Genomic DNA, 14,991 nt, shown 5'->3' on the forward strand with positions numbered 1-14,991 from the left:
CAGATAATACCTAGCCAAGCAACAGTCATTCCTTTCCCTCTGCAGTTCTTCCACTTACAGTTCTGCCACACTTTCAGTTTTCTTATAATTATTGACCTTAAACATCTTTGCTGAATCTTTGGGAATTTCTGCTGATACTTTTTTTCTGGGAGTGGCTTTCTGAGTATCTTCCTCGTTTTTAAATGGATCTGTGAAACAGATTCGGTCTGTCTCCTTGATTTCCAAATACCCTCTTTGATGGCTTCTTGTAGAGCATTTTTTGCCATTTACTTGTTTACTCAGCAAAATGTATGCGCTGCTGTTTTTCTGGCTTGTAATATTTGTTAAATGAGTGTAATGGAAAATTTGGAAGTGTAGCTCTAGTAAAAGCCACAGGTCAGAATAGGGAAAGGTAGTTGGAATTGTATCTTATTTAGACCTTAGCTGAAGCTTAGCTGCAGAACTGGGACAGAACAAAGATTAAAGAGGCTCATAAGGAAGCAAAATAGGTAACCTACAGCAGAGTGATAAGAGATTGAAAAACAGGAAATTGAGGCAAACACAAAGAGGCTTTAGAAGTTCTGCAGCAAACTTGGAATTGCTTTGGAATTGCAGGGATGCAGTCGCTAAACACAATTTATAAATATTTCCCCTGGTGAATTACATGTAAGATGAGACTGCAGGGTAAATGTATAGCACTGCAGGCTGCAGAAATTACAGTAAGACATTTATGCAGGTTTCTACATTTGAGGTTACTCAAGGGTAACTATTAGCCTTAGCAGCATTTATGGGCACATAATATTGGAGGTTTTTATCTTGTAGGAATGGCATTCTGCAATGGCTGTGAGACTGCTTAGCAATGTAACATTTCAGCAGTGATTGTAAAGGCAGGAAGGACAAGAGCTTATTTAAAGAGCTTTAACTTAGAGAGGAAGTAGATATATTTTACTGGTGCAGCATTAGAAAGGACAATAAGATGTACTGAGGTAGCTTCATGTCTATGAATATCGAATATTGTATTAAATATTGTACAGATGTAACCAACAAATGCCAACATATTATTCTCTCTTTCTCTGTCTCTCTTTATATCTGTCTGTCTTACTAAGAAAGCATATATAGTGGTCTGCTTTGGTGAGTGAGGTTGAGCAAGGAATTTCCCTTAATTGACAGTGCTTTCTGAGACTGGGCATTCCTTGTGTATCTTCAGGTGTATCTTCATAGCCCTGAAGGGCCTAAAGCCGGGATAGACAATTAATTGTCCCAAGGAGCCACACGAGAAACTAGGACTGTTGTGGAGGACCCCCACCAACACCGCAGGCCAAGAAGGGACAGCAAAGGGCCAGATGTGGCTCATAGGCTGTAAAATACCTAGGTCTGGCCTAAAGAGACTTCCCCCAGCCTCGTAACTGTAAATACTGGGCATCTGTTGGTTGAGCCACAAGACTTCTGAGATTCTGGTCATAAATGCACTATAGACACCCTGCTGTAAGCGGGGCAAAATACCATCACTGAATTGTGACTGTGAGGCTGAAAACTATCCAACATATAGTGACAGTGCCAAAACAGAGCCTATAATGGAGACTTTGTTGATTTCTTGGCTGTGAGAAATGAAGTAAAAAAAATCTATAATCTGGATATATATTTATATTTTAGGCTTTATATTTCATATTTCATATTTTTATCTCTTGTGTTTTTACTGAAATGTGATGTGAATGTGCCATATGATAAATAATCAAATAATGAGACTGGTAGGCATTAGCAAAGGTCAGGTTAGGTTTGAAAGCAGCCCAATTTCTTGGGAATTATTTACTGTTTATTTTTCCTATTTCTAGATCAGTTTGCCATCTTTTAGTAGATGACTTGTGGGGTATATCCAAGGTCTGAAGTTCCTTGATACCCTGTGACAGTGACTGTTGATAACAATATTTATAGAGTTAGAATATAAACAAGCATCAGTGTGCTTTGAAATGTTATTAAGTTTAAAATGAAAGAAGAGAATAAGATAATGAAGTGTCTTTTTAGTGTTTTAAGAAACTCAGCCATGAAGCATTTCTGCAACCCTTAATTAAAAAAAAATCCATATGGTATAAGTAACCTGATAGTTATTTTTCTATCTTTTCCCTGCTCCTGAATCCACTTGTTATTTTCTCTGCTGTCTTAACTTATTTTTTTTAGAAAGGTATTCTCTATGTGCTAGCTCTGTACAACACACTTCCTTAATTCCTAGCTATTTTGTTCCAGGTGTTTGTAGTTGCTGTGGTTGGGATTGCTCGAGCTGTTGTCTCCATGACAGTCAGTGCTTCTACTGCTGCTACAGTCACTGACAAGGTGAGATCAGCTTTAGGTAGATGTAGATTTGATCCCTTTCCCTTTCCCACTTTCAGTATTGAGTTTCATGCTAATTTATAATCAGATATAATAATACAAATATGCTTATGCATCTGGCACATATCTCTCAAAGAAAATTTTTTGGAAACATCAGTTAGATTGCCATCCTGATATTATTGGAAAGATTCAGGGGTGGTCAAAATATAGTCAAGGTTCATTGGAGGTAGGAGGGATCCACCCAAAGTGAGCAAATAACTACTTTAGAATGAGTTGTTAATGCAACTTATGATTATTGGTTCATAAGACAAACACTTGAAAGGAAGTGTCAAAACATGAAGAGCAAAGCTGAAGTTCATCCTCTTGAGTAATTGAAGCTGGAGGAAAAAGGCAACATAGTAAGAACTACTTTTACTTTCTCAAATTGCTGTGACCATGGGAACAAAATTTAGTGAGCAATAATTAGGAATTTATTGCTGCCTAAATAATTTGATAAGCACTTATAGTTGATATCATACATGCAAAAAAGAAATTAATGTTGTTATATCAAAGCAAGATCCTACCAATAGTTCTTGTATACCATAGTGATTGTTCAAATAAGCAGAAACGTGTATAATGTGTATATTTAAAAATGGACAAATAGTGTCTTAAATGTTCAAATTACTAATGCGACACATTTACCCTCTCTTTGGCTTGCTGAATTTGGCTCTCTGATCTGTGTTGTCACCTCTAGATCCTGTGGGAAATCACAAGATTTTTCCTTCTGGCCATTGAGCTGAGCATGGTGATTTTGGGCCTTGCATTTGGTAAGAAATCTTTCTTAGTATTATAGGCACTCTTATTTTTTTCCTTTTTTGTAAATTAAAATATTAGGTGGTAGTAAAATGCAAAATTAAGCCGTAGCCAATTTATACAAGAAGTAATATTTCAATATAAATATTTCCTGCATTCAAAGAAGAAATAAATATTTGTTCAGTAGTAGATGACATCCACATCATGAGCCATGGTGGCACAGTGCCTAGAATGCGGTATTGCAGGCTAACTCTGCCCACTGCCAAATCTTGCCTGGCTCAAGATTGTCTCAGACTTTCATCCTTCTGAAGTTGGTAAAATGAGAACCCAGATTGTCCGGGGCAATGTGCTGACTCTGTAAACTGCTTAGAGAGGGCTGTAAAGAACTATGAAGTGGTATATAAGTCTAAGGGCTATTGCTATTGCTATTCTGTTATTGAATAAAACAGCTGGTTAAGTTACTGATTCTGCTCCAATAAATTTCTGCTTAATACATATTTTTATAAAACCACAAGTTTAATTTTTCATTTCTATACTACCGCCCCTCCTATTTACAACAACACGCTGGTATAGGTTTGACTAAGAGAGAGCAAAAAGGCCAACATCCTGTGAATTCATGGTTTGAACCAGGCTCCAAGTTCCTGATCTGAAATGTGAAACACTGCCCTACTCTGCCTGAGAATAAGGCAAGTGGAGAGTGGATATGTAGTCTTAAATTTCCTTAAAAGGAGAAACATCTTGCCCTCCCCCACACATTTGCAACAGTGTCTCCATATATATTACAAACCTTTTTAAAATTAGTTTTAAGAGTCTTCTTTTCACCAAAATTTGAGCCTGCATCCAGTCTTAAAACCTAATAATAGTAAGCATAGGAATCCACTCCAGGATGGTAATATCCAATCGGTAAGGAGGGTTATTATGCAGTTCATAAGTTGGGTCACAGCTGGAATAAATATAACATTAAAAGAAATCATTTTTTAAAATAAGTCTGAAGAAGCTCCAAATCCTGGCACGGTGCTTTCAAATTACCTAAGACTTGTTTCCCGTAATTAAAATACTGGGTCCACAATGTATTATTTCTAAGGATGTGCAAAACATTTCAAATTCAAATCATTTCAGGTTCAAAATGCATTTTACACTTGAAACAGAGTGAGAACTGGTTCTGAGCATGAAACACTTGCCAAAAGGAGAAACAGCCCATTTTGTTCTTAAAACAATAGAACTTCCCCTGAAATGAGGCATTTTGAAACCGAAGCAGAATGTTTTAAATCCTAAACAGTTCACACTTGAAATATTTTACCCACCTCTAAGTATTTCGGATGCTAATTTCATGCCCTCCAATGAGCTGGGCTATAAAGTTTATCATTTCTAGCTTGGGGGTGTATATGTTGGGGGTGATGGCCATTGTAGTTCAGCACATCATGAAGGTTACCAGATTGGGGAAGACTTATTTCAGAGTAAGGTGTTTTGGTAATGGTTTTTAAGGCCCTACATGGCATGGGTCCGGAGTACCTCGGGGACCACCTGCTGCCGGCGTCAACTTCCCTCCGCCCTGTGCGTTCCCACAGAGAGGGCCTCCTCAGGGTGCCTCCGGTCAGAGAATGTCGGCTGGTGGCCTCCAGGGGGAGGGCCTTCTCTGTGGGCGCTCCGGCTTTATGGAATCAGCTGCTGGTCGAGCTCCGGATGGCACCTGACCTTCGCTCCTTCCGACGTGGTCTGAAGACCCATCTATTTGAACAAGCCGGCCTGGCCTGATGGGGATATGTTGGGGTTTTAATGGGGATTTTTATATTGTTATCGATTGTTTTAGCTGGGCTACTATTTAATTCTTTTTAATTTTTGTATCCTGTATTTTTTATATGTGCCCTGTTCACCGCCCTGAGTCCTTCGGGAGAAGGGCGGTATACAAATATAATAAAACTAAACAAAACTAAACTAAACTTATGCATATGGTCTGATAAAACCTATATGCAAGACTAATTTGTACAAGAAGCTATCATCATCATGTTATGTTACCTGTAGATAGCAAGAGCTAATCCTGTCCCTTGCTTGTGGCTGTGATTTTGTAGGCAGGTGGAATACAAATAGACTGCTTGTCCCATGGGATGCTCTCCCAAAGCATTTGAATTACTCTGCTTTGATCCTTACCTTTTCGTCCTGAGAATAGCTTGAGGAAATACTTAGGCGGTGTTAGACAGACGGGGTGCACAGCATTTTCTTTATGTGCACAAATCAATGTTTTCTAGCTTAGTGCAGCTGGATGAAGGATGAGTTGAAGAAGCAAAACCTCTTTCAAAGTGTGTTGATGTAACAGTTTTAAATTTTCAAATTGTGTTGATGTGTAATGCTCGTACCTTACCTTACGCAGCTCATCTTTGCATCAGGCAGTGTAAAGGGGAAGCTCGATATATGCAAGATCAGTATTGCTGGATTGGTCTGGGTGTCATCTGGTCTTCAGTAATGGGCAATCTTGCACTATTTATTTCTTTGTTTGTTTGTTTGTAAAACTTATTGGGCACCCATCTTACCACAGGCTTTTAAAAGGGCCAGTATCCCATTCCCTTCTTATGTGATCCCTTCCCTCACAACTGCAGTGTATAACATAGTCCATATAATAAAAAATTCATGGGGATTATTGCGATTGATTCATTGTGGGTTTTTAAACCATGGATTGTTTACTAAGCTATAATGTCCTGGTTTCCATACAGTGCCAAGCCAGAATGGGTGGTTCTTCTCATGTTGTGACCCAGCAGGATTACACTGAGTAAACCTACAAGTTTGCAGTTCTGTAATCTGTAAATAGTTAAAATGAATTCTGGATTCTGGGACTTAGAAGCCAAAAAAGCTCTTGAGTAGATTGATGTGAGAGGCAGGCAGTCTAAGCTGTTCAAGGGTTGACTCTAGTATGATCTTTGTTCAATTAGGCCACCTGGAGAGCAAATCCAGTGTCAAGCGTGTACTGGGTATCACCACTGTTCTGTCGTTGGCCTACTCGGTGACACAGGTAAGCATCATTAAGGCAGAAACACCTGCTTGTCTAGGTTATGCTCTCAAGGAAAGGCAATTCTTTGGTGCAAAATTCTAGGAGATGGTTTAATGTGAAATAAAGCTGGAAGCCACGTAAAGATATATTTTGTGGTAAGCTGGGAAGGGCAGAATCTTCTTGAATGTTATTTGAGTTCAAGAATCCCAAGTTCATAAATTGCACTAAGCCACCGTTAGCTTAATAGTTTATTGACTAAACCACTGGCATACATCATGGTGTGCAAATCCCACTGGCCGGCTTTGCATGAAGCACTAACTAAGCTTTTATTACTACATTATCTTGTCTAATGCTGGTAAGAGTAAGATATCTAACATATCTAACATGTCTAAGATATTGAGAGGATTAAGCTAGCAGTTTTCAGGCCAGAGATAGCACTTACGTAAGCATACAATAAGTGTTTGATATCTAAGCAAACACTTGTAGGGACACGGTGGCTCAGTGGGTTAGGACGCTGAGCTTGTCGATCAGATGGTCGGCAGTTTGGCAGGTCGAATCCCGAGTGCCGCGTAACAGAGTGAGTGCCTGTTACTCGTCCCAGCTTCTGCCAACCTAGCAGTTCGAAAGCACGTAAAAATGCAAGTAGAAAAATAGGGACCACTACGGTGGGAAGGTAACAGCGCTCCGTGCGCCTCTGGCGTCTAGTCATGCCGGCCACATGACCACGGAGACATCCTCGGACAAGCGCTGGCTCTTCGGCTTTGAAACAGAGATGAGCACCGGCCCCTAGAGTTGGAAACGACTAGTACACATGTGCGGGGGAACCTTTTAAAAAAAATCTAAGCAGTCATGTATGGTGCCAAGACTCCATTAATTTGTGCAAAGGGCAGGAGAAAGAAGCCAGAAAGAAGAGCGAGTTAAAACCATCATGGCTCTAGGTGTCATCCGACCCTTCTCATTAATAGTGGACAACCAGTTTTTTCTGCTGGTTTTAACTTGCAGTTTTTGGTGCTAGATTTCCTGCAGGACTGGAAATTGGTCCCCTGAGTTAGTCTAACACAGTGATGGCAAACCTTTTAGAGACTGAGTGCCTAAAACCTCCTCCCCGCCCACTCGCTCCACTCATGCTCCTCCTGCTATGCTCTGCCCCCCGACCGACCGCAGGGCCACCCACCGCCTCCATGACCCACCACAGATCGCCCAGGCAGCCCTGCAGCACCATGGCAGCCACATCCTCCGCCCACAACCCGCAGCATCATCTGTACATGATGGTGCACGAGGGCGGAGTCTTTTCCTTGCTGATCATACCAGGAGAAGCAGCTAGTTGTTCCTCATCTTCAGGTTTTGGGGGCAGAGCTTGGACAAAGTCTCTAAGTGTTTTCCGTGATGTGGCAGACTTTCTGGAATTGCCTCCCATTAGAGGTCTAGCTATCATCTTCTGGAAATTAGAGTTTTTCTGGGGGACTTTGGTGCTTGGATTCCATATATTACTTGGGGATGTTTTAATGCATTTATAAGATATATTTGTTACAATTATTGTGCTTTGTTTATTCTTGTGAATTACAGAGAGTTTGGCACAATTGTAGTAGGATGTAAATCTGGAAACAGAGGAACAAGTGAATAAATAGACTGTTTTGTAGGACGTCATTTTCTCTGCCGTAAAGGTTATTTTGCAGCCAAACTATGAGACTTCTGCCTGGTATAGTCTAGAAGCAAATACAGAGGTGGTAAAATGTGACTTTTTGTCAAAACCTGGTCAAGATTAGAGTTGTGTTAAATGTATAATGTTACTTAGATTGCTGCAGGTGCTATTTCCTTCTGCCATAATTATTACAGCTTTTTGTATTTCACCGAGCAACATGGGAGCCATCTAAAGTACATTAATGGAATCTCATTTGTGTCTATCTCTACCCTGGGAGCTAAATCCAAAGGCTAACATTGTTCCAGGTACAGCAAATATTCGGAAGCTTCCATATTGCAAAATAGGCAGAGAGACGGTGTGATGCAAAGCACTAGTTTTTCATTGATGCCTCTTCCTCAAGCACTTCAGAATGAAAATAGGAGAATTTCCGTAAATATTTACAGTGTGTCCTTTCTCATTGCTCCCTATCAATTTTCAGGGAACTCTGGAAATCCGTTATCCTGATGCCCAACTCTCAGCAGAAGATTTTAATATTTATAGCCACGGAGGAAGGCATTTCTGGCTGGCCAGCTCTAGTTTTTTCTTTCTGGTAAGTAGGAGCGCCAGAACGTTGGCATTTTTCCTGCATAATTAGAGTTGCCCTTTTAAAATCTTACTAATATCTTGTAAATATAGCAATAAAGTCCCAAAGGAAATAAGGCAAGATCTTGGATATTCTCTTTCTGCCATTAGCAGCCTCCACATCCATCCATCCTGCTGTTTCTCTTCATGGCAGGTTTATTCATTTGTGGTGATGCTTCCCAAAACTCCCTTGAAGGATCGGATTTCTCTGCCATGTAAGTAACTTTTCTCTCTTTGAGCTGGTCCATTTTGTCCAGTTCTGCAACATTAGGGTTTCTGTGGTTCCCAAAGGCAGGCTGCTGCCAGAATGGGACAACTTGCTACAGCCAACTCGCCATGGCCAACTCACTGCAGGACAACTCGCCGTGGCCAACTCGCCGTGGGACAACCTGGCTGTGGGACAATTTAATAATTCTATTTAATTATTTAAAATAAAAAAATAATTTTAATTTTTGCACTTCACATTTCGTTCTGTCCCTCCTTTTGCATCCTTTCTTTAATGACTTTATTCCACTGCTTCTTTGATATTAGTGTAACTCTTGTCCCACAGCAAGTTATTATCCTGTGGCAAGGTGGCTGTGGCGAGTTATCTGCAGGGAATAGGCCGCAGCAAGTTGGCCGTGGTGATTTGGCCGTATTAAGTTGGCCGTGGCGAATTGTCATAGACCTGGCTGCTGCTGCTGCTGTTGCTGCTGTCTTGCAGGTCAAACCCATGCATTTTCTTCTTTAAGTTTAAGTTTTTAAGTTTATTGAATTTATATACCGCCCTTTTCCCGTAGGACTCAGGGCGGTTTACAAGATAATTAAAAACGTCAATACAATACAAAAGTTAAAAACAATTAAAAACAATTAAATTTGATCCCTGAAAAATAAAACCCCCAATTAAAAACTCTCAGCCTGGGCCGGAAAGCTCAAAGAGCCAGGTCTTCAGGTCCCGGCGGAATGAACCAAGGTTGGGGGCAGTACTAAGCTCCACGGGCAGCTGGTTCCAAAGGGCAGGCGCACCCACTGAGAAGGCCCTATCCCTGGGTGTCGTCCGCCGGCAAGTCTTTTACCGGCGGCACCCTGAGAAGGCCCTCCCTGTGGGAGCGCACAGGACGAAGGGAACTTGATGCTGGCAGCAGGTGTTCCCTCAAATATCCCGGACCCAAGCCATTTAGGGCTTTAAAAGGTCCAGGGAAATTTGCACATGTAGCTAGAGTAGCACTGAATCCATTCTTCCAGGAGGTAACTGATAACAAAAGCATTCTCCATTCTGGGGAGAGTTACAGAAGTTGGCATCAAGTGCGGTCCTCAGCTTAGTGGCCTTAGGACCTTCTGCACTTGAGATAATTTTTTTTGCACCTGTTATTTTAGGGGGAAGGAGAAACCGAGACCCTTCCTGGGAAAAGCAAATCTTGTAGCACATGAAATCTGCATTAGAGCGCCTGATTTGGATTTTATTTCATATCAGGTAAAATATGTTCTTGGTGAGAGAAGCAGCCGTGCCCTATGGGTTTTCAAATGAAACCCTCTTTCCTGCCTTCGATTTTTGCAGTTTTAAACTGTGGTTACAACATAGCATGAAATACATAACTGTGGTCTTCGTTAACTTTATAATGAGGTTAACCTTCAAGTGCAGTGGAAGAAATGAAATGGATGAGTGCCATTCAGGATGGCCTTTTGAGACCATAACAGGAAGAAGCAGTAAGAGAATGAGCAAATTCATAGGCAAAGATTTTAAAATTGCACATAATTAGATGGTCTAATCATAAATGGAATGGTGCTGTGAAATTGGCATTTTGTGCTCAAGTGCTTTCACAGTACTGGGTTTTCTGTGTTCCCTTTTTTAATTCATCCAGTAAATTGTTGTTTCTGTCTCTTGTGTTTTTCCAGCAAGGAAGAGCTTCTATATCTATGCAGGAATTCTTGCTGTGCTCAATTTAGTGCAAGGTATTGGCAGTGCTCTGCTCTGTGCAGGCATCATTGAAGGCTTGTGGTATGTATTCTGAAGTCTGACAGAGCCATAGAACCAGCAAATGACTTTTGGGTGCAGACAAACACTTTTCCATTTTCGTCAAAGATTAGCTTTTTCAGCACAGACTCTGAGGTTACTGAGGAACAGCTCTTTTGCCATCCCCCCGTCGTGCCCTCAGGAGCAGCCCCATGGATTCTTTTTTCTGCCACTGCATCCTGCCCTGCGCCCTTTCCTCCTTTTGATGGAGAGTGAATTCTGTTCCATAATAGAGAGTAATCACTGTAGGCTGATGACTAAATCTCCAGTCCTTGCCTCTGTCCTTCTCTTATCTTTGTAAAGGTCAGTGGGAGGAATTCGAGATGTTTGGTCCCTGTTGCTTTGAGCACTGCTTTGTTTAAGTAGGCTGAACCAAACAGTGACTCAAAGATCTCCTCCCCCTTTATTTCACATGCAGGGAGAATGTTCTTGGGAGCCTGGAGTAATTCATCTGCTGGCCTGCTACTTTCTTGTAGTTCTAGTTGCCATGGCAAATGCATTAATTTTTCATCTTCGTCCTGGGAGCATGTGAGAATCTTCTTGTGGGCTTCTTAAGCCAGCAGCTCCTCCTTCCCTAGTTGAAACTGAGTGGCACTGGAGCAGAGACGGCATGACAGTCAATTTGATCATGACATTTTGTGTATATGGCCCTAGGCCAACCTACCAAACATTTGGCCAGTGCAAGTAACAAGGGGGAGACCAGGTTAGGCCACTGAGACAGGTCTGATCCACTGAAGAGGAAAAAGAAGAGCAAAAAGGGGGACTTCCACAGAAGACCCTCTTTTTCCCCTGAAAAAGAGCTATTTACACTTCCGCCCCCTCCTATAAAAGAATGATTTACTGTTCTTCCTCATGGATTTGGAACTGCAGTACCAAGTACCCTAGGAGCATTGGCTCATTTCTTATTAGAAGCCTATTTAGCTGACTCCTGTGTAGGTTATGCCACTTAATAAAGCTTACTCCAAGTAGTAGTGAAGTTAGCAATTGCTTACTTCTATTAAACAAGTTGGCAGAACATGTGCAAAGCGCTGAGAGGCACCAGTAAGAACCACTGTCTGATTGGCTCAGTTGTATGGAAAATCCAAATTACCACATTCAGCTTAGGGCTACTGTAAGCACCTTGCTGTCAATATCCTGTACTGCAGATGGATTTAACGAAAGTGACAAACAAACCACAGGTAAAGTAGGTGCTAAATGGAGTGGCAGCATTCAGACTTTGCTTTAGTCTCCTACACAAGTAAGGTTGTTAGCATGAATTCACAAACTAAGCTTCTCATTGAAATTAAACCAGTAAAGGAAAAAGCAAAAGGAACCCCAGACTTCCTTGCCATGATTGTATTTGATTATCTAAAGCAGGGGTGTCAAACTCCGCAACGTCACGTGACGTGTTGTGATGTATTGCAACACTTGTAGGGACGCGGTGGCTCAGTGGGTTAGGACGCTGAGCTTGTCGATCAGAAGGTCGGCAGTTTGGCAGGTCGAATCCCAAGTGCCGCGTAACAGAGTGAGCGCCTGTTACTCATCCCAGCTTCTGCCAACCTAGCAGTTCGAAAGCACGTAAAAACACAAGTAGAAAAATAGGGACCACTACGGTGGGAAGGTAACAGCGTTCCGTGCGCCTTTGGTGTCTAGTCATGCCGGCTACATGACCACGGAGACGTCCTCGGACAAGCGCTGGCTCTTCGGCTTTGAAATGGAGATGAGCACCGGCCCCTAGAGTTGGAAACGACTAGCACGCATGTGTGGGGGAACCTTTACCTTTACCTTACACACACAGACTCACACACACACACACACACACACACACACACACACATGTACGTATATACACATACATACACATTCACACACACACATACATACACATACATACATATATAAAATATGTTTTTTTCTGTTTGAAATTTTGTGAAGCCCCCCTGAAGTCATTTTTGGAATGGGCAGCCTAGAAATTGGATAAATGAAAAAAGTTTAAATGACAAGAGTACAACTTTCAGTAGCCCTAGAACCCCCTGTTGCTTTAAGGGAAACTTAGATGTGCTTTTACTCATTTTGTGGCACAAAAACAGCATTCATTTATTCCCCAGTAGTTGGGTGTAGATAACCTTACAGAATAATGTTGTGATTTGTTTCCGAGGATATTTTGCTTTGGCAATTGCTATGCTGTGATGTAACAAACAAAAGAGACTTGATGGCCCTAGGCTTTGTTGAAGATGGATCTAGTGCAGTCATTGAACTGTGTTTGTGGTCCCTTTGTCCCCTGGGCTGTGGAAACACTATGCCATAAGACCCTTTTGTGGTGAAACTCTGAAAGTATTGTAGGCACTTTGACCTTGACTGCCTGGAGGCCTTTGAAGGAAGATGTGGGGCCTGGGAACTGTCCCCTCTGAAAACATATATTTACTAAGCTTTCTTTCTTGGCTTCTCCGTTGCCAATGAATACAACCCTTTCCTGAAAACTGAGCCCATGGCATGCATGTTAGCAGTGCAGAAGCAGATGCTAAATGTTTTTGTGTTTCATCTGTTCACAGCTGTGTGGATGCCACCACATTCCTCTATTTCAGCTTTTTTGCCCCGCTCATCTATGTGGCATTTCTGAAAAGTTTCTTTGGGTAAGCTTTTTCATTTATTTTATTATAGTCCCTTGATCTTGCTTTTTGGTTATACGTCCTAGGGAAGTTTTAGACTACAGCAGACAAATAACCCCCTCAAGGTACAGTAATGGAACTGAAACTTCCAATAACAGTAATTGAGAAAAGCAATTTTAAAAAGCATACAGGTAATCCTCTATTTGCAACCATAGCTGGGGCCAAAATTTCCATTGTTTAGCAAAGCAGTTGTTAAGATGTGAGTCACATCTGATTTTACAACCTTGTCTGTCATGGTTTTTAAGCAAATCGCTGCAGTTGTTAAACGAATCGTGGTCATAAAATGACCATCGACTTTGTTGGAAGCCAGGTGGGAAGGTCACAAAGTGGTGATCACATAATCCCAGGATGCTGCAACCGTAAATGCACACCAAGTACCAGGCACTCAAATTCTGACCATATGACGGGGATGCTGCAATGGTCATAAGTGCGAGGCCGAGTTGTCAGTAAACTTTTTTCCAGCGCTGTTGTAATTTTGAACTGTTGCTAAATGAATGGTTGTAAATTGAGGATCACCTGTATAAATCAGTAAGGTGTTCTGAAAGTTTAAAATCATGTAACCATCACTTTTAAGTAACTTTAGTAAAATGGTTTTTTTTTTTTAAAAAAGGCAGTGTTACCTGAAGTGAATTATTTTAATCTATTCTTTTCTAAAAAGTTAGAATATTTTAGTTGGGTTATATAATTTAATATGTAATTAATATATTAATTATGATTACAAAAGGAAGTATAAGATGAAATGGTGATAATGCAACTAGGTTCTAAGTTCTGTAAATTCAAGTTTTCCTTTCTGTCAATGTTTCTCAGTCTTGGGTTTCAAGTCCCAGAATTTCCCAGTCAGCAACACTGCTCTATACATATGTTGCTGTGTGAAATGGAGACAATAAGGCCATTTAAAAAATAAAAATAAAAGGAGGTTTAGCTAAATTGGTGAACAGAATAAAGCTATTCTAATTCCCAGGGTTAGTAAATACCAGGAATTCTTTTTGCCAGTGTTCTAAAAGAATATCTATTGAATTTAGACTGCCATCCAGTGGCCACATGGGGGAATTAAGAAATAGTTGAAATAATTTAAATTGCTGATCAATTATTCTGTCCATTTTATGTCCTGACAGATTTGTCTAGGGCTTGCATATTTTTATAGTAAGCTTTTGATTTCCTGGAAATGTATTTGTAGGATTGCTTAGCGAAAAGGAAGAGGGTTTCTGAATTTAATGAACAAATCTCATCAGCTGCTAATCTCTCTGTTAAAAGTGCAGAAACTCAGCTTTTTTTCTGTTTCACACAACTGTTCCTTGTAGCAGATAGCACAGGAGAATAAGGCCACAGGCATATATTATTTTTTTAAGCTGACTATTGTGATAATTAAGTAAGAATATAAAAAGGAGCATTCTGGAAGTGTGTTTTTTACCATGTTGTTTGAGGGGGCCATATTAATTAATTCTAATTTGTATAGCTGCCCATCGCATATATAACTCTGGATAGTTTACTTTGGGTGGCTTTAATTTTAATTACAATATACATAGCGTGATTTTTAGAGCAAGCAAAGCATTAGTCTATTTTGTTACTTGATGAATGAGATATAAGTATTTTTATGCCTGTTAAAGTTAGATAATACCAGAGCTTCTTTGCCCATTGCTAGGGGTATAGCACATCAAAGCATACCCTAATTCAAATAAAGACATTTTGACTTAGGTGTTTGATTTTAGTGTGATGCTGGTTCTCAACAGAACTTTCATTTGAAATATAGGTAAAACAAGGCAGGGAAGAGTCCACAACACAAAGAGACAAAAATAAATATTAATCATTATTGTAGTTATGAATAAAGGAATAATAAATGAAAGCCAGTTTGGTCTATGGTTAAGACTAGAAAGCGGGACAATGTGAGTTCAAGTCTTGCCTTAGCCATTAAAGCCATTTGGCGACTTTGGGCCAGTCACTTTCTCTCAGCCCAACCCACCTCACAAGACTGTTGTGAGAAAAAAATAAGAGGAAGGTGTGTTGGATA

General features: G+C 40.6%; 1 protein-coding gene across 1 annotated transcript in view; it reads left to right on the plus strand.

The window, feature by feature from the left end:
- The window catches only part of TPRA1 (transmembrane protein adipocyte associated 1), a 32,844-nt gene that overhangs the window by 14,658 nt on the left and 3,195 nt on the right, over window positions 1-14,991 (plus strand). The window contains exons 4-10 of the mRNA XM_081321502.1: window positions 2,221-2,307; window positions 3,038-3,110; window positions 6,021-6,100; window positions 8,200-8,310; window positions 8,497-8,557; window positions 10,218-10,320; window positions 12,867-12,947. Of these exons, the coding sequence (XP_081177628.1) occupies window positions 2,221-2,307; window positions 3,038-3,110; window positions 6,021-6,100; window positions 8,200-8,310; window positions 8,497-8,557; window positions 10,218-10,320; window positions 12,867-12,947 (596 nt within the window). The remainder of the gene's footprint in view (window positions 1-2,220; window positions 2,308-3,037; window positions 3,111-6,020; window positions 6,101-8,199; window positions 8,311-8,496; window positions 8,558-10,217; window positions 10,321-12,866; window positions 12,948-14,991) is intronic.

Source organism: Vipera berus (assembly GCF_964194415.1).
Source record: "Vipera berus genome assembly, chromosome: 2".
Classification (NCBI taxonomy): domain Eukaryota; kingdom Metazoa; phylum Chordata; class Lepidosauria; order Squamata; family Viperidae; genus Vipera; species Vipera berus.